General features: G+C 47.4%; 1 protein-coding gene across 3 annotated transcripts in view; it reads right to left on the bottom strand.

The window, feature by feature from the left end:
- The window catches only part of uggt1 (UDP-glucose glycoprotein glucosyltransferase 1), a 236,248-nt gene that overhangs the window by 153,066 nt on the left and 64,249 nt on the right, over nt 1-18,933 (bottom strand). For all 3 annotated transcript variants that reach the window (XM_038817157.1, XM_038817155.1, XM_038817156.1), the window contains exons 2-6: nt 11,997-12,135; nt 9,083-9,162; nt 7,355-7,485; nt 7,156-7,268; nt 1,500-1,674 (exon numbers count right to left, since the gene is read on the bottom strand). In XM_038817157.1, coding sequence (XP_038673085.1) covers nt 1,500-1,674; nt 7,156-7,268; nt 7,355-7,485; nt 9,083-9,162; nt 11,997-12,135 — 638 coding nt within the window. The remainder of the gene's footprint in view (nt 1-1,499; nt 1,675-7,155; nt 7,269-7,354; nt 7,486-9,082; nt 9,163-11,996; nt 12,136-18,933) is intronic.

The raw sequence follows: 18,933 nt of genomic DNA, 5'->3' as shown, positions 1-18,933 counted from the left end.
GGCAGCAATTTGGCCTGACCAAAATGTCGGACAAAGCTCCCATCTACAACAACCATAGGTTTACACCAGCGCTGACTGACGCCAACTTCAAAAGGTGGGGACAGGACGGAGGGACACTGACAGTCAGGGACCTATACACAGACAGCAAGATCGCAACACTGGATGAACTGACAGAGAAATTCCAGCTCGCCAGGGGAAACGAGCTCAGGTCCCTGCAACTCAAAATCTTCCTACACTTCCTACGAAAGGAGACAAGGACGTACCCACAACCGTCACGACAGACGTTACTGGACGCAAGCATCCTAGATACAGGAAACTGTAGCGATATGTAGGACTGACTGGTAAAAAGGGCTGACACCGTACTGGACGTTCGTTGACCACAAACAGGTCCCAGAACAATTGGGTGAATGGCCCCATGTTCTGTGGAAGCCGTCGTCTGACCCTCGGATGGCGAATTTGATTTTCTCCATTTGGACAGATTCCGAGAGGTCGGCCAGCCAGTCTACAGCTTTGTGTGGTGCTGCTGACCGCCAGCCGAACAGGGAAACAATAACAAACTTGGCATCTACACGAACAGAAAACAAGGAGAATACAGGCGAAAGGCGGGAGGAATGGCTAAAGTGGAGGTGAGCGCAAATCAGTCTGGGAGAAGCAAGTGACAACACCAACACCAGACCACTCGAGTACTGCCCTCTGTAATTGTTTCTCCGGCACACAAATGCATATCTACCCCCGCCCCAGCCCCGTACAATCAGATGCCCACTTATGTGTTGTAAATAATTTTGCCAATTGTACAGAGTTGCTGCTGTTGAGCTGGTGCATAATATCTTACCAGTTACATTATTTGATTTATTAGTTCTTTTTTTTGTTACTTTTTTTTTGTTTTTTGTGATATGTTTATGTGTGCCCTTCTCTTCTATATATATATATATATATTCTGTGTACTTAACGGCAAATACACTTTGTTCAAAAACCCAATAAAAAACATTAGAAAATAAATGTGCATAAATAATCCAATGTGATTTGCTCCTTAATTGCTTGCTGATATCATTGCAGGTTCACAACAAGACATCCCCGAGAGTTATACTACTATTGGCGATTGGTATTTCTTTAAGGGTTGCTTTCTTTCAGTGGTTAGTACTGCTGCCTCACTGCGCCGAGGGTCCCAGGTTCGATCCCGGCTCTGGGTCACTGTGTGTGTGAATTTTGCACATTTTTCCCGTGTTTGCGTGGGTTTTGCCCCCACAACCCAAAGATGTGCAAAGTCGGTGGATTGGGCACGCTAAATTGCCCCTTAATTGGAAAACATGAATTGGGTAATCTAAATCTATTTATTTTTAAAAGTAAAATGCCTTGTTTACTAAGTAGACCTTGCCCACTCTTAATGCAAGACAACTTTGATAATACTTGAAAGGAATTCCCCGGAAGGCAAACTAGACATGAACATACACATAGAACTTGGGAACAGGCTTCATCACAAAGCAGCATGTTTTACTTACAGCAATATAATGCCGGAGAACATAGTTGACACTTCCAGCATCAGATTTGGAACGAAGCAGCTTGTGGAATCTGAAAAACTCTTTGGTACCGATCTCACCATACAGAATCACCACCGGAAGTTCAGTTCTTAATGATGGCTCAATATGATCGCCTTTAAACAAATATGGCTTGGGTCTGACAAGAAGGTACAAATCAAATTTTAAAATAGCCATTTAGTTTCAAGCATTGAATAATTCTCCTCAAAGACATTCATAATTTGGTAAATTAAATATTTTAAAAGCATTTCCATTGTAGAAACTTTGGTTTCCATAGTAGAAATCATTCAATTATTTTATTTTGAGTGTACTTACTGAACAAAAATCTTCGATCTAACTCTCCAAATTGAACACATAGAATTCAATTCAAAACATATTTTAAGGGCAGCACTGTAGCACAGTGGTTAGCATTGTTGCCTCATGGTGCCGAGGACCCGTGTTCGATCCCAGCCCAGGTCACTGTCCATGTGGAGTTTACATAGTCTCCCTGTGTCTGCGTCGGTCTCCACAACCCAACATTTGTGCAAGGTCGGTGGATTGGCCACGCTAAATTGCCCCTTAATTGGAAAAAAAAGAATTGGGTACCCTAAAAAATTTTTAAAAATATATTTTGAAAAATCGTTGGTTGTCATAATTTCCACTGTTATGCCTGGAAGCCATTGATCAGGTATACATTTGAGACAGCAAGGGCGGGATTCTCCCGTACCCGTCGGGGCTGGGGGTCTCGGCGGGACAGAGTGGCGTGAACCACTCTGGCGTCGGGCCGCCCCAAAGATGCGGAATCCTCCGAACCTTCAGGGGCCAGGCCCGCCCCGGAGTGGTTGGCATCCCACCAACCGGTGCCGAAGGGCCTCCGCCAGCCGGCGCAAGTCGGTCCATGCACAGGAGCGCCAGCACGTGCTGGCGTCATCCCCGCGCATGTGCACATAGAGTCACTTCGGCACCGGGAACAGCGGATGACCACGGCCTCCGGTGCGCAAGGAATAGAGTGCCCCCACGGCACAGGCCCGCCTGCGGATTAGTGGGCCCCGACCGCAGGCCAGGCCACCGTGGGGGCACCTCCCGAGGCCAGATCCCCCCGCGACCCCCAAGAACCCCGGAGCCCGCCCGCGTCGCCAGGTCCCGTCGGGAAAGGACCAACTTAAATTTACGCCGGCGGGACTGGCATAGAACGGGCGGGACTTTGGCCCATTTCAGGCTGGAGAATCCGGACAGCCCCAGGGCCCATTGAGTCGCGCCGGACCCCGCCATTCTCCGAGGCAGGCGGCGCGATTCATGCCACGCCAGTTTTTGGTGGGCGGGAGAATTGGGAGGACGGCAGAGGCGGGATTCACGCTGACCCCTGGCGATTCTCCCACCCGGCGGGGGGTTGGAGAATCCCGCCCCATATGTGGATAGCCATTCAAACAAGGCAGTCATCAAGATGAACAAAAATTTTCGCTCATCCCACATGCACTTTCAAAAAGAGTCACTGTTTATTAATTTTCAACTTTTCGTAATTATTGATCCCACAACTTTAGTGGCGTTTAGCCTCAACTCAACTAAGGGATAGAGCCTGGGACCACCCTGTTCCTCATCACTCAATGTCATGAAGTAGCACACTTGCCCGTTAAACTAACTAGGACTAATCGACAGGTTAAGTTGCAATGAAGTCCAATCGGATGAAAAGATGAACTGAAAATGTAGTTGCTCACCCTACATACTGACATTCAAGTAAATACTTAATTGAGAGTGATTACATATTTATCAGAAAATATCTCCTTATTTAAGACAATATTTAATTCTTATAGTTTAATCTGTATAATGTATCACTAGTTAAGTACAATGCATTGCTTTGTCATACTTTCTTATATCGCACATGTTTGTCAGACTATTGTAAAATTATGCAATAAAAACATTGAAAGCAAACTTACCCAGATTTCCAAATTCAACTCTTAATACATCAACATAAAATATCAATCTATAGATGCTATTTTCACAATCCAACATTTATAGTCAATGCAATAAAAAGATTATGCACAAGTCGATCAAATACTGTACACACTGCTCTAGCTATAACTAGTAAACCATAGAAACTGGTCTTTCTGGAGGGCATAAATCAAAGTCTAGTAAATACTCACTACAATTAGGTTTTTTTGCTGTATTACTAATGCTCAGATATAAAATGACTGCTGCTGCCGTAAACAGTAATGGTGCCATTAGAGACCACGAATCAGATTCAGGACTCCAATGCTCCAGAAGCATCTTGTATTTTTTTCTCTGGAAGTGGGGAGCTTGGGCTTGTGACTGTTTGCTGAACTTCTGCAAGGAAGCGAGGGAAAAGCTGAGGCTGGGTTGAGAGGGAGCCAAAGGCAAGGTTAAGCTGGGTGGGAGGCAATGCTGAGAAAGCTGCAGCCTACACCAGGACAATAAGAAACTCAGTATCCTGGCCCAGAATAGCAGGTGGCCAGGATATGCAGCTAAAGGGTAAAAGGAGTAAGAAGCTTGGAATTTGGCTGCAAAAAAAAAGAGTTGATACAGAGTGGGAGGCACGGTGGCACAGTGGTTAGCACTGCCCCCTCACGGGGCCAGGGACCCGGGTTCAATTCCAGCCTTGGGTCACTGTCTGTGTGGAGTTTGTAAGTTCTCCCCGTGTCTACGTGAGTTTCCTCCAGATGCTCCGTTCCTCCCACAGTCCAAAGATGTGCAGGTTAGGTGAACTGGCCATGCTAACTTCCCCTTAGTGTCCACAGGTTAGGTGGGGTAATGGGATTGCCGGGATGGGGCAGAGGAGTGGGCATAGTTAGGATACTCTTTCAGAGGGTCGGCGCAGACTTAATGGGCAAATGGCTGTCTGCTGCACTGAAGGGATTCTGTGATAAGTGGAGCATTGAAATGGGGATTGTTCCTTGGTAATCTTGGGTTTGTTAATACATTATCACTCCAGTTAACATGGGTCAAACATTACCATGGGACATTAAACACAGCCTTGGACTTAAAAAATACATTTCTACAGATCTGAACCAAATAGTTATAATAAGCTATAAATCATAGCATAAACACTATTAGATCAACAAATATTAAATATTGTGACACACCAATCCCCTTAAATAAACAATCGGCAAGAACGTGGCTACAGCTTTGAAAGGAATGAACAATGTATTTTCAAAACATTTAGACTGGAGCTTTGGGTAGATCTTAAAATTGGAGCTGGGGAGATAAACGAGCATGAGAAAGCGTGAGACTGAGAGCGAAGTGCTAGCTTGCAGTTTGGAGCTCCTGAGGTGTCACCATAATTCAAAAGTGACGGGAGCAAGTGGAAGCAACTGATTGGGTGATTACGGCCTTAGATTACAGGGTGGCAGTACATGGCGACACGGTGGCACAGTAGTTAGCACTGCTGCCTCGCAGCACCCAGGGACCTGGGCTCAATTCCTTGGGTGACTGTCTACGTGAAGTCTGCACATTCTCCACGTGTCTGTGTGGGTTTCCTTTTTGGGAGGACAAACAAGGGAATATACAATGAATGGTAGGAAACGAGGAAGTACAGAGGATCAGAAGGACCTTGGTGTGCATGAAAGAGAGCAGGACATGTCATAATAAACTATTTTTTCTTTTTTTTTTTGAAATTTAGAATACCCAATTCATTTTTTCCAATTAAGGGGCAATTTAGCATGGCCAATCCATCTACCCTGCACATCTTTGGGTTGTAGGGGCAAAACCCACGCAAACACGGGGAGAATGTGCAAACTCCACACGTGAGCTGGAATCGAACCTGGGACCTCGGCGCCGTGAGGTAGCAGGGCTAACCCACTGCGCACCGTGCTGCCCTGATAGGTAATAATAATAATCTTTATTGTCACAAGTATGAAGTTACTGTGAAAGCTCCTAGTCGCCACATTCCAGCGCCTGTTCGGGTAAGCTGGTACGGGAATTGAACCCGCGCTGCTGGCCTTATATCTAGCCCACTGAGCTAAACCAGCTCTGTAGAGAAGGTGGTTAAGAAGGCATATGGGATACTTGCTTTTATTAGCAAAGGCACAGAATATAAGAGCAGAGAGTTTATGTTGGAGCTGTAAAACTCTGGTTAGGCTACAGTTGGAGCAGTGTGCGCAGTTCTGGTCGCCAGACTATAGGAAGGAGGTGATTGCACTCAAGAGGGTGCAGAGGAGATTCACCAGGATGTTGCCTGGGCTGGAATGTTTCAACTCTCAAGAGAAACTTGAGGGTGTTTTTCTTGGAGCAGAGAAGACCGAGGGTGACCTGATTGAGGGGTATAAAATTATGAGGGGCATAGATAGGTGGATAGGAAGGAACCTCTCCCCTTGGCGAAAGGGTTAATAACCAGGGTGCATAGATTTGAGGTAAGGGGCAAGAGGTTTAAAAGGAGATGTGCTAGAGAGAAAACAGGGAATTATAGATCAGTTAGCCTGACATCGGTGGTGGAGAAAATGCGAGAGTCCATTATAAAGATTTAATAGCTGAGCACTTGGAAAACCATGGCATGATCGGACACACTCAGCATGGATTTACAATGGGAAAATTATGCTCGACAAATTTATTGGAATTCTTCGAGGATGTAATTAGTAAAGTTGGTGAGGGGAGCCAGTGTGAGTGTAGTTTATTTGGACTTTCAGAAGACTTTCGACAAAAAAACATTGAGGACTGAGATGAGATATTTCTTCACCCAGAGAGTGATGAGCCCGTGGAATCCACTATCAAAGAAAGCAATCGAGGCCAAAACGTTGGATGTTTTCAAGGAGTTAGATACAGCCCTTGGGGCTAAAGAGATCAAAGGATATGGGGGAATGTTTTATGTTTCTATAAATGTCAGCAAACATAGACTATTCAGAGTCGGGGTGGGCATCAGGGGCGTTCTAAATCCTGGATGAAAAGTAAGGAAAATGAGAAAGATTCCGAATTGGGCGGGTCATTTTGGGGGGAAAGGGGGGGGGGGGTTACACACAGTACACTGATCATCATGATAGAAAGCAACCCCTAAGTGCAAATTACCAGATAAACAGGGCGGCATGTGGCACAGTGGTTAGCACTGGGACTGTGGCCCTGAGGACCCGGGTTCGAATGTCGGCCCTGGGTCATTGCCTGTATGGAGTTTGCACATTCTCCTCGTGCCTGGATGGGTTTCACCCCCACAACCCAAAGATGTGCAGGTTAGGTAGATTGGCCACGCTAAATTGTCCCTTAATTGGGAAAAAAAATAATTGGGTGCTCTAAATTTTAATAAATACCAGATAACCACAAGTCCCAATTTGATAATATAGCACTCTAAGCACAGAGGATGCAATAGGAAAGGAATTTAACTGAGAAAGTTTAAAGTTAGGCGAGTGTGCAGTAATCTTGAACATGGCTTGGCCATCAGCTGTGAATTAGGGATGCAGGTAACAGGAACAGTCAGTAATTGAGATCTACCCATTTGAAGCACAAGTTCCACAACCAGACAAGAGCATTATTACAACTCTAAACCCAATGAGCTCAAGCCCTAACATATGACCCAATCATAAAGCTCATGCATGTCTAAATTATCAATTTCAAAAGTTAATTTTGAATTCCACTACATTTTACTGATTCAGAAACGATTCCCAACTTTTAAGTCTGATGTTTGCAGTGTATGTTTTTTTACCTCTCCAGAGCACTCTGAAGAAGTCCCTCCAAATGGTCAGGATTGCAGCTTTTCTCCCCATGCACATTTATAAAAGCAGAACAGTCTTCTGGAGGGGGCTCCTCTGCTGCAATCTATGAAAAGAATTGGTATTATTCATAACATCCAAAACAAAAACTTCCACTCAGATTGAACTCTGAAAAATGCACACTCAACTCACCTGCTGAAACGTTTGAACAGTGGCAGAGTATGCCCGTAGAGACAAGGCAAACTTCAGCAGGTTGGTCTGCAAGGGGGTCAGAAACTCACCAGCTTTCTGTAGTATATAGTGGTAGTAGGAAGTATCGGTGTCTGTCATATAACAAAAACAATTACAATTTTACATCCTTACGTTGTCACATCCCCCTGCTATTTTTTGCACTTGTTTTCCTGAGGTTTTTATTTATTGTTGGGCAACATTTCATAGATGCAGGTCACCTTATTGTCCAAAAAGCAACTGTTGATGTGGCAGCCTAGTCAGTGAAGGCCCAAATGTAATTTGACCATTGATGATAGACACACCAGCCATCTGCACAGTGGCGCAGCCGTTGGCGCTGCTGCCTCGCAGCACAGAGGGCCCGTGTTCAGTCCTGGCCAGTGTGGAGTTTGCACATTCTCCCCGTGTCTGCATGGTCTCACCCCCACGACATGTATACACTCGGTGGGTGTATTGGCCATGCTAAATTACCCTTTAATATGAAAAAAATAGATTCATTAAAGAAAAGACAAATCTGCCACTGTCTTCAGCCAAAGTCCACTGTGCATTCCCAATAGGAGTTGCTGAAGAGCAATTGTGAATGGAAATTGTTCCCTTCTCCAAACTTAATGCCACAAAAACCCACTGTATTAGCCTTATCGCTGTGTCAGTGAATTCAGCAGACTGGCAGTCAAGTCTGGGATGAGGTGTTCAAGGCATTAACATACTGAGACAGAAGAGAAGCTACTAGTTTATCTTTAAACGCCAAATATATCTAAAAATATATTGATGTTATTTTTACGTTTGCCTGAACATCCCCACCTTGAATTCTTTTGGAAAGGGTATTCTGTGTCCAAGAACTATTTTTGTTTATTACAAGAATTATAGGCTAAACACATTAGTGGCATATACAAGAAGAGGACCAAATGAAAGATTGGGTGCCCTCTGAAGGAGGCAAATATTTGAAATCCTACTTCAATTGTTAAACATTTAAACCTGTTTTCTCTACACTAGTCAGGACTTTAGAACAGGTATTGGCAACCCAGGTAAAGTACTGTCACAATATGATACTACCTTTTTCATAGTTTTAAGAATTTGATGGCATATGGGCTATGCAATGATTTTGTCCGTTGATAAGAAGCCCTTGATCAGATCAGTGCCATTACTCCTAAATGCTTCACCAAGAATTTCATGTTCTATTGTGTGTCAAAACTCTCGCATCACAATGTGCAGCAGATACTGGTCACGCTGCTCCCAATCTGCCAGCACCCACTGCAAAGTATTCCAATTATTTTTCCAGCAATGTGTGGTGGGAATTCACCACTCAAGGATCAGGGAGCACAACAGGCTCACTTGTGACGTTTTCCACCAATATTGCCATTGTGGAGCATTCTGGGGCCATTTTGAAGAAACAGAAGTTTTGTTATCTACCCAGGTTTCATCATACAAGTTGAACAATTTCAACAAGTACCACAAATTGTAACAATGCTTTATGGTGTCATCTTCCCACAATGTCTGACAAAAATAAATGCTATGGTGAATGCGAGAGTGGAACAGCAGACAAATATACCATCAAACTCTTAATCAGGACATTGCATTTTCCCCCACCTCCAACCGAATCTTGGTTTACAGTGTTATATGTGAAGGTGTAAATGAATGAAAAACGTGTTAACCCTGCTTCACATTATTGCTCTACAATGAAGTCATCGCTACCTTCATGATTCTCTGGGTGAATTTGCGTGGCATCCACAAAATCCCAGAACTTAGCTTTGTTTTCTTCAGCCAAAAATTCACTGCAATAATATGAAAAAGAAAAGATCCAATTTACTGACTACAATAAAATATCAAGTCACTATTTCAGTTAACAGAAAACAGAAGTTATTAGAATTGATCTTGTTATGTGTTTATCTAACAAGTGTTTCGATCAGTTCTCCAGCAGTCGCATTACACCACAAATTACAGCAATGTGCTCAGGTTGGAAATACCCACTGGTGCTTCTTCCACTCCACTTTCTTACACTGACTATAGGCTGTAATTGAGATACTGCATTAAAATCGCAACAATCTATTATTATTGACCGGCTTAGATGGAAGATTCTGCACTTAATGACTTTATCCACAAGGGTACCAACAAAATGATCATTAATTTACAACAGATACTTTGGTCATGGAACACAAATGCTGCACAGAACACCCAGAGTGGAGGAAAGGAAAAAGCAGCTTATTTTCTAGTCTTGTGAAAGAATGTACAAGCAGTGGGGAGGTGTTAGGGGTGGGGGAGGAGGGGGCGTATTTTGCTTGCATAGCCCTGCAGGCATCTGTCGTTCCCCAGAAAACAGACAAGGCCTCTACTGGCATGGCTGACACAATATTACTGAGGAACACCACATGGGCCACACAGGTAATGGGGCCTGCAGCGCTGCCTGCCTCCAATCAACACAGGTGAAGCAGCTTGTCACACATTAGATTTCCCCTCAGTTATCCAAACTTTATTTCCTTCAGTACCTTAATATAATGAGTTGTGTTTCTCAGAAATCAAGACATGTGTAACCCTGACTCAATGGTACAGTGAAGAAAATTATAACGGGAATAATCAGTCCAGTGGTACTGGTTCCATGAAAAGAAATGTTGCTTGCCTCACAGTCAACAACTCAATAAAGGGCAGCATGGTGGCTAGCACTGTGGCTTCGCAGCGCCAGGGTCCCAGGTTCGTATTCCCCGCTGGGTTACTGTGCGGAGTCTGCAAATTCTCCCCGTGCCTGCGTGGGTTTTCTCCGGGTGCTCCGGTTTCCTCCCACAGTCCAAAGACCAAAAAGGTTAGGAGGGATTATTGGGTTACGGGGATAGGGTGAAGTGAGTGCTTAAAGTGGGGCGGTACAGACGCGATAGGCCGAATGGTCTCCTTCTGCACTGTATGTTCTATGTTCTATGAAAAGCCGCACATTGTTAAATCCTCTTCTTCCCGTACCAGCCTCCCAGGACAGGCGCCGGAATGCGGCGACTAGGGGCTTTTCACAGTAACTTTATTGAAGCCTACTCGTAACAATAAAGTGATTTTCATTTCATTTTTCATTCCTTCCCCTAAATTTCAACATGTGAAACTGAATTCAAATATTTTGTGGGCAATCATGTCAGGAATATGGGAAATTGACAGGATTAACAGTGAATTTGAGATTAAAATGAAAGAATAGAGAAGGAACACTAGCAGGCACCTAAAGGAATAATGAGATGCAATTTGCCCAGTAACAAGATTAGCAGGAGTCCGGAGACTTAGAGGTGCAAAGGGCCATATCAGAAACATTGCTTACCAGAGATCAGTGGGGGCTATACAAATGATACCTTCTAAAGGCAAGGAATTTGAGTGTGACAGACAGCAGAATCCACAGGAGTGGAATACCAAAGAGGTTAAACAGGATAACTGAGAGCACCCTCATTTGGGAAACAAGCGAGTTCTCCATCCAACATGCAGACAGGCATAGAGGTCTGTTCCAGCTACCACATGGAGCCGTGGCAGATTGCAGACATTCTCCTCTAAAATAAGCTTTTGTGTGCCTTTTGTGTGCCTTCGCTGAACCAGGGACTTAGACTTAGTCACCTAAGAGGTATTGTGTGGCAACTATTAACTGGATTTGACCAAGAGATTGCTTGGGATAAAGGGTGTCTCAACTGAGTTCCTGAAATGTGTGCATGTTTTGGGAACAAGAGGCAACTTAAGACAACATGGTGTATTTAGTTATTCGTATATTTAAGTGCCAGGGTATCTATTAGTCTTTTGTTGCATATTTTGTTTTTCTTTTAAGTTAATAAATATTTGTTAATAATTGTTTATAGAACGACTGGTCTGGTTCCTCACAGGGTCGTACACTGTTCCTCATATTATTCCAAATAAAAATACGCCATAAGAACCAATGAATGAAGTTATCCTTTGGGGTTTTGAGACAGTCTCAAAGACATCAGCAGGGTTCTTAACACAAATCGGGGCACTGTTAAGCTTGTTAACATCCCACATTCTGGACAACCGCCAGAAAGTGACGATGAAACTGGCAGATTGTCAAAACAGCCCTGCAATTCTGTGTAAGATGTGTTCTCCTGCATCAGGACCAAATCAATTGGGTACCATACAGTATTCTCATTTTGCGCACCAAAAAATACTCCGTTTGGGTTCAAATAAATTAACCAAGTGAAATTTGAAAATTTGGCTAAGTAGGACGGCACAGTGGCACAGTGGTTCGCACTGCTGCCTCACAGCACTAGGGACCCGGATTCGATTCCAGCCTTGGGTGACCGTCTGTGCGGAGTTTACACATTCTCCCTGTGTCTGCGTGCATTTCTTCTGGGTGGTCTGGTTTTCTCCCACTTTCCAAAGATGTGCACATTAGGTGCATTGACCATGCTAAATTGCCCCTTAGTGTCCACAAATGTGCAGGTTAGGTGGGGTTATGGGGTTACTGAGTAAGGGCGGAGGAGTGAGCCTAGGGCGGAGGAGTGAGCCTAGATCGGGTGCTCTTTCAGGGGGTCGGTGCAGACTCGATGGGCCGGATAGCCTCCTTCTGTACTGTCAGAACTCTATGATTCTATGAAATGGAAATTCAGCCATTGATACATAAATGGAAAGCCAATAGATTTACCTTGCTTCCAATAGCAGTGGTGTAGATGGCCACTTGGTGGTGAGTGTTGTTGTCACTGCTTTTGAGTCTGCATTCACAATTGAGAAGGAGAGACACACCAGAGCGACTGTTGCAAGAATCCCAGTGTTGTGCTTCTCAGCTGTAAAAAGTACACTTGATTAAAAATTGCCAAAAATAATCCTACAAAAACTAATCCTTAATTAATCTTAACAAATACCATGACCAAAAACAGAATTAAATAATCCACGACACAAAAGTGTTGAGGTTACAAAGCTTGCAAGCTCCAGCAGCAAAGTGATCAAAACATGAACTGATACAATTTGGAGTTCTATTTGCATTGCATCAAAGCAGCTTGTCAATGGTATAGTATTTTGAAAGTCATATTAGGCAGATGGCTTGGCGGTATGACAGAGCAAACTGGAATCACATCAAAGAGGACACTGTTGTATTTGTCTAGCATCCTGTCAGCTAACCTTTATTTCAAAAAATCTGTTTGCATCAGAATGAATAACAGGAAAATGACCTGGTTGTGGCAGTTTATTGAGGGTTGATTCCTGTGAGGACACCAGACAGTGGACCACTGGAAAGGCTTGAGATATTGCAGACTGCATTTCAAGAGAACAAATTGCAAAGCTAAGGCACGTTTGGGCTTGAGTAGTCAACAGTGAAGATTGATTAAAACTAAAGCTAATGAATAGAATTAAGAAAATGGAGATAAAATAACATAAATCAAATTAAATCCAATCCAAATGTGCTTTGGGCTATGATCAATCCTGAGAAAAATATATACAATATCAAACCAATGATCTCAAAAAGCAGGACAAAGGCATAATAGCCAGAGCGCACCATTCACAGGCAGAATGCCAAAAGGAGGTGTCCTGATAGACCTAAGCATTTAAAGGTAATGGCTGCTAATAACTCCCTTCAGTTAAAGACACCTGGCTCCATTTTCACAGAACTTTTCTCCAAGGGTGTGTGCAATAAATGATCGAGAATTATTGTTTGGTTTTCCACTGAACGCGTTAATCCCATTTTACATGATGTCTCACAAAGAACCTTGAGTATTTATTTGAAATTGGTTTGAAGCCCAGCGATATTTTAATCTATGCCACCTTGTGCCATTTATTATCAGACTGTATCTGGTTCACTGGTAAATCACCCACTGATACCCATTTCATGCAGGTGCTTTGGTGACTGCACCCAGGTGAAACTTTACCTTCTCTTCTTGAAGGAGACCAGTTTCTTCAATCTAACCATGTAATTCAAGTCTCTCATTCACTGAACCACTCATCTGACTCTTTTCTGCACCATTTCCAATGCCCTCAGATCCTTCCTAATGTGAGGTGGCAAGAATTGGAGACAATATTCCAATCAAAGTCAAGCAAGACTCAAGCTCACCACAGCTTCCTTGCTTTTGTACTTCATGCCTCCTTTTATAAACCTCAGTACCCTTGTCTCGAAGGAAGAGAGCATGCTGGATGATGTCAGAGACGCCTTAATTGTGACCATCTTTAAGAAAGGAGACAGGTCCGACTGGAAATTACGGAGGGATTTCCCTACTCTCACCACGGGAAAGGTCATCGTGAGAATACTCTTCAACCGCCTTATACAAGTGGCTGAAGAGTTCCTCCCCGAGTCTGAGTGTGGCTTCTGCCCATCAAGAGGCTCAATGGTCATGAACTTCAGCGCAAGACAAATCTAGGATAAGTGTAGGGAGCGGCATCAACCTCTGTACATGGCCTCCTTCGATCTCACAAAGGACTTCAACTCTGGCAACCATGACAGATTGTTGAGTATCCTCAAATTTTGGTTGCCTGCAGAAATTCGTTACCGTTCTCTGCCTACTCCACGGTGACGAACCATCACTGACCCAAAACGTGTACAAACTGGGGTCAAACAGGGCTGTGTCATTGCACCAATGCTCTTCGCCATCTTCCTCTCGGCGTGAGCAGACATCGGCGATGAAATCCAGCATTGACTCCAAAGCGCCAGTGCAGTTTTCGGATGCCCGAGGAACAGTATTTGAAAACCGAGACCTCAAATCCAGCACTAAACTCATGGTCCATGGAGCAGCCACGGTTCCCACCCTCCTGTATGCATCAGAAACATGGACAATGTACAGCAGATACCTCAAATCCTTGGAGAGATATCGCCAACGGTACCTCCGCCTAAACATGCAAATCCATTGGCAAGACAGGCATACCAACATGAGCGTTCTCTACCAGGCCAATATCCCCAGAGGGATTAGTCACGCTCGACCAGCTGCGTTGGGCGGGCCACATTGCTCGCATGCCCGACACAAGACTCTCGAAACAAGTGCTCTACTCCGAGCTTCCGAATGGCAAGCGATTCATTCGGAGGTTAGAGGAAACGCTAGGACACTCTCAAAGCCTCCCTAAATAAATGCGAAATCCCCAATGACATGTAGAAATCGCATGCCTCAGAATGCACAAACTAGAAAAAAAGCATCTGCGAAGATGCCAATCACCTCAAGTGCTGCAAGGTGGAACACGTGAAGGCCAAGCATAAACAGCGGAAGGAGAGGGTAGAATCCAATGTGTCCCACCCACCTCATCAAGCACCACCTGCCAAACCAGTGGCAGAGTCTGCGGATCCACAATCGGACTATTCGGCCACCACAGGCCACACCTTCCGGAGAGGAAGCAAGTCATCCTCGACGCGACGGACTGCCCAGGGTCCCACATGCGTAATAAGTCGCTATCTCAACCTGCCCTGCCGCCTTCACAATTTGTGCACATAAACATCCAAGTCTCTCTGCCCTTGCATCCTCTTTGGAATTGAATCCTTTATTTTATGTTGCCTTTCGTTGTTCTTCCTACCAAATCTTTTCTGCATGAAATTTCATCAGCATGTACCTACTTACTCCATCAGCTAGTGCCTTGCCTATCACTATCCTCTTCACAGTTCATAACATTTACAACATTTTGTATCATCAATTTTGAAATTGTGTCCTGAACATCCAAGCCCACGTCATTAACATAGCGCAAGAAAGGCAATGGTCTTCATACCAACACCAGGGAAAACCATGGGCTGGATACTCCGCAGCCCCGTGCCGAAATCGCGTTTGGCGGGGGGGCGGAGAATCAACATTCCCGACGGAATCGGGCCCGACGCCGCTCTGCCGATTCTCCGGGCCCCCAATATCCGCGGGTCTGCGAATTACGCTGCACGGCTGGGAGGCCATTGCCAGAGACCCGCCCAGCGATACTCCACTCCTGACCAGCCGAGTTCCCGACAGCATGGAACTAACATGGTATGGCCGGTCGGGACTCTCGCGTGGCGGCTGTGGTCTCAGTCCACGGTCGTCCTGGTGGGGGGGGGGGCTTTATGCGTGGCCGGGGCACAGATTGGGCTGGTCCAATGCAGGGGCGCGTGGCCGATCGGGGAGACCTACATTATGGAGCTGCCTCCGCGGTCCGAGCCCGCCATGGCGCTCAGCCAGTGTGCCCAGCAGCAGGTGGATGGACTGGACTCGCAGTGGAGTGGTCCAAAAATCGGTTATACCTCAGAGGCGAGTATGGAGGAGATGGAGAACCGCTCCCGCCGGAAGAATCTACGGATTTTGGGCCTCTCGGAGGGGCTAGAAGGTTCGGATTTGGCGGCCTATGTGGTCCTAATGTTAAACTCGCTGATGGGTGCAGGGTCGTTTCGTGGTCCCCTAGAGCTGGAAGGCGCCCATCGAGTGCTGCAGCGGAAGCCCAGGCCGAACGAACCGCCCAGGGTGGTGCTGGTCCGTTTTCACCGATTGGTTGACCGGGAGTGCGTGTTGAGGTGGGCGAAGAAGGAGAGGAGCAGCAGGTGGGAGAACACGGATGTTCGGATTTTGCAGGACTGGAGCGCGGAGGTGGCGAGGAGAAGGGCTGGCTTCAATCAAGCGAAGGGAGTGCTCCACAGGAAGGGGGTGAAGTTTGGCCTTCTACAGCCGGCTCGCCTCTGGGTCACGTACAAGGACCGCCAGCTCTATTTTGACTCTCCGGTGTTGGCCTGGGCTTTTGTCCCGGCTGAGAACTTGGATTCGGACTGAGGACTGTGGAGCTCAGGGGAAATGTACTTTGCTTGGAGGCTTTGCCCTCTTAGGTATCCTTTCGCCCATATTGGCTGTGTTTGCTGATGGTTGTTTCCTGTTTGTTTTCGCCGTTTCTGCTATTTTAGTTATGGTTATTTGGGTTCTTTCGGGGTTTCTTTGGGGCTGCTGGTTATTTATTGTGGTTTTTTTTTTGTTTTCTCCACTGGTGGGTTGGGGGGTAGTTTGGGGTCCCGATGGGTCATGTGTCCGTATTTTTCCCGCGTGTTGGGTCGAGGGGCGGGGCTCGGGTTGGAAGCGCGGGCTTTCTCCCCGCGCCGTAGGAATTGGGGGCGGGGCCAGCGCTGGGAGGGAGGGATTGGCGGCTGTGTTGCATCCGGGGGGGGGGGGGGGGGGGGGGGGGGGTCGGGTCGTGGTTATGGCAGGAGTAGCAAGGGGCAGCAGAAGTTAGCTGACTCACGGAAGCATAATGTTGGGGGTAACGCAGCTAGGGGGGGCCCTAGCTTGGGGGAGGTTATTGGGGGGGGGGGGGGAGGAGGCGGGGGGGGGGGGGGGGGAGGGGGGGGTGCCGGGTTGTTGCTGCAGGGACTGAGGGAATGGATGGTGAAGGGGGGGTTGGGAGGGGGGTTTGCCACCGTGGGGAGCGGGCTTGGGGGGTTCCCTGGGCACGTGGTGGGTTGAGGAAAGGCTATGGCTGATCGGGGTAGAGGGAAGGGGACGGCCCCTCGGGTTCGGTTGGTCACATGGAACGTGAGGGGGTTGAATGGTCCGGTGAAGCGATCCTGGGTCTTGACTCACTTGAGGGGGCTGGGAGCGGATGTGGCTATGCTCCAGGAGACGCACCTCAGGTTTACGGATCAGGTGAGGCTCAGAAAGAGTTGGGTGGGACAGGTGTTTCACTCGGGGCTTGATGCAAAGAACCGTGGGGTGGCAATTTTGGTGGGTAAGAGCCTGTCGTTCATCGCTTCCAAAGTGGTGGCGGATAGTGCAGGTCGATATGTGATGGTGAGTGGGAGACTTCAGGGGGAGCGGGTGGTCTTGGTTAATGTTAATGCCCCCAACTGGGATGCTGGGTCTGATCCCGGACCTGGAGACAGGGGGATTGATTATGGGTGGGGACTTCAACACGGTGCTGGATCCGGCTCTGGACCGCTCGAAGTCTAGGACGGGCAGGAGGCCGACAGCAGCCTCGGTGCTGAGGGGGTTCATGGATCAGATGGGTAGGGTGGACCCTTGGAGGTTTTTGAAGTAGGGAGTTCTCCTTTTTCTCCCATGTTCATAAGGCGTACTCCCGGATTGACTTTTTCGTGCTTAGCAGGGCGTTGATCCCGAGAGAGGTGGGGCGGAGTGTTCGGCGATAGCCATTTCTGATCATGCTCCACATTTGGCGGACCTAGAGCTGGGGGAGGGGGAAGGATCAGTGCCCGCTGTGGAGGTTGGATGTGGGGCTTTTGGCAGAGGAGGAAGTGTGCGGTCGGATCCGTAGGGGTATAGAGTGGTATCTGGAAACCAATGACAACGGGGAGGTGCAGGTTGGGATGGTTTTGGAAGCGGTAAAGGCAGTAGTTAGAGGGGAGCTGATATCTATTCGGGCGCACAGGGAGAGGGGGGAGAGGGTCGAGAGGGAGAGGCTGGTGGAGGAGGTGGTCAGGATGGATAGGAGATATGCAGACACCCCAGAGCTTCTGAGGGAGCGGCGCAGACTCCAAGCGGAGTTTGACATTTTAACCACCCGTAAGGCGGAGGCGCAGTGGAGGAGGGCACAGGGTGTATAAGTACAGGGAGAAGGCAAGTCGGATGTTGGCTCACCAGCTCCGGAAGCAGGAGGCAGCTAGAGAAATTGGGGGAGCCACGGATGCGGGTGGGAACTTAGTGCTGGGTGGAAAGGACATCAATGGGGTATTCAGATCCTTTTATGAGGGGCTGTACCGGGCGGTACCCCCCGGGGAAGCAGGCGGGATGGACCGCTTTTGGATAAGCTGGAGTTCCCAAGAGTAGGGGACGAGCGGGTGGAGGGTTTGGGGGCCCCAATTGAGTTGGAGGAGCTGGTGGAGGCGCTGGGAAGCACGCAGACAGGGAAAGCACCGGGGCCTGACCGGTTCCCGGTGTAATTTTATAAGAAATTTTCAGATTTGCTGGGCCCGCTGCTGGTGAGGACCCTGAATGAGGCGGGGGGGGGGGGCTTTGCCCCCGACGATGTCCAGGGCAATTATAGCGGGACAAGGACCCCCTTCAGTGTGGGTCTTATAGGCCGATCTCGCTCCTTAACGTAGATGCCAAGTTGTTGGCAAAGGTGCTGTCCAGGAGGGTGGAGGGTGTGGTCCCGACAGTGATTCATGAGGACCAAACGGGGTTTGTAAAGGGGAGACAATTGAATACCAACGTGCGGAGGCTCCTGAATGTTATGATGATAGCGCCGGTGGCTGGGGAGTCAGAAATAGTGGCGTCCATGGATGCGGAGAAAGCGTTTGATAGGGTGGAGTGGAGTTACCTGTGGGAGGTGTTGCGGGGGTTTGGGTTTGGTGAGGGGTTCATTAGCTGGGTGAGGTTGCTGTACAGGTCCCCGGTGGCGAGGGTGGTGACGAATGGGAGGAGGTCAGAGGACTTTCGGCTTTCCAGAGGGACGAGGCAGGGGTGTGTCCCTTGTCTCCCCTGCTCTTCGCGTTAGCAATTGAGCCTCTGTCCATGGCGCTGAGGGACTCGAAGGGTTGGAGGGGGATTGTGCAAAGGGGGGGGGGGGGGGGGGGGGGCACCAGTTGTCGCTGTATGCAGATGATCTGCTGCTGTATGTCGCGGACCCGGCTGAGGGGATGCCAAAGGTGCTGAGGATAATGAGGAATTTGGGGACTTTTCGGGATATAAGCTAAATGTGGGGAAAAGCGAGCTGTTTGT

The sequence above is a fragment of the Scyliorhinus canicula genome, chromosome 13, assembly GCF_902713615.1.
Source record: "Scyliorhinus canicula chromosome 13, sScyCan1.1, whole genome shotgun sequence".
NCBI classification, from domain to species: domain Eukaryota; kingdom Metazoa; phylum Chordata; class Chondrichthyes; order Carcharhiniformes; family Scyliorhinidae; genus Scyliorhinus; species Scyliorhinus canicula.
The sequence above is the reverse complement of the archived record's forward strand: the minus strand, read 5'-3'. Positions and strand labels throughout refer to the sequence as shown.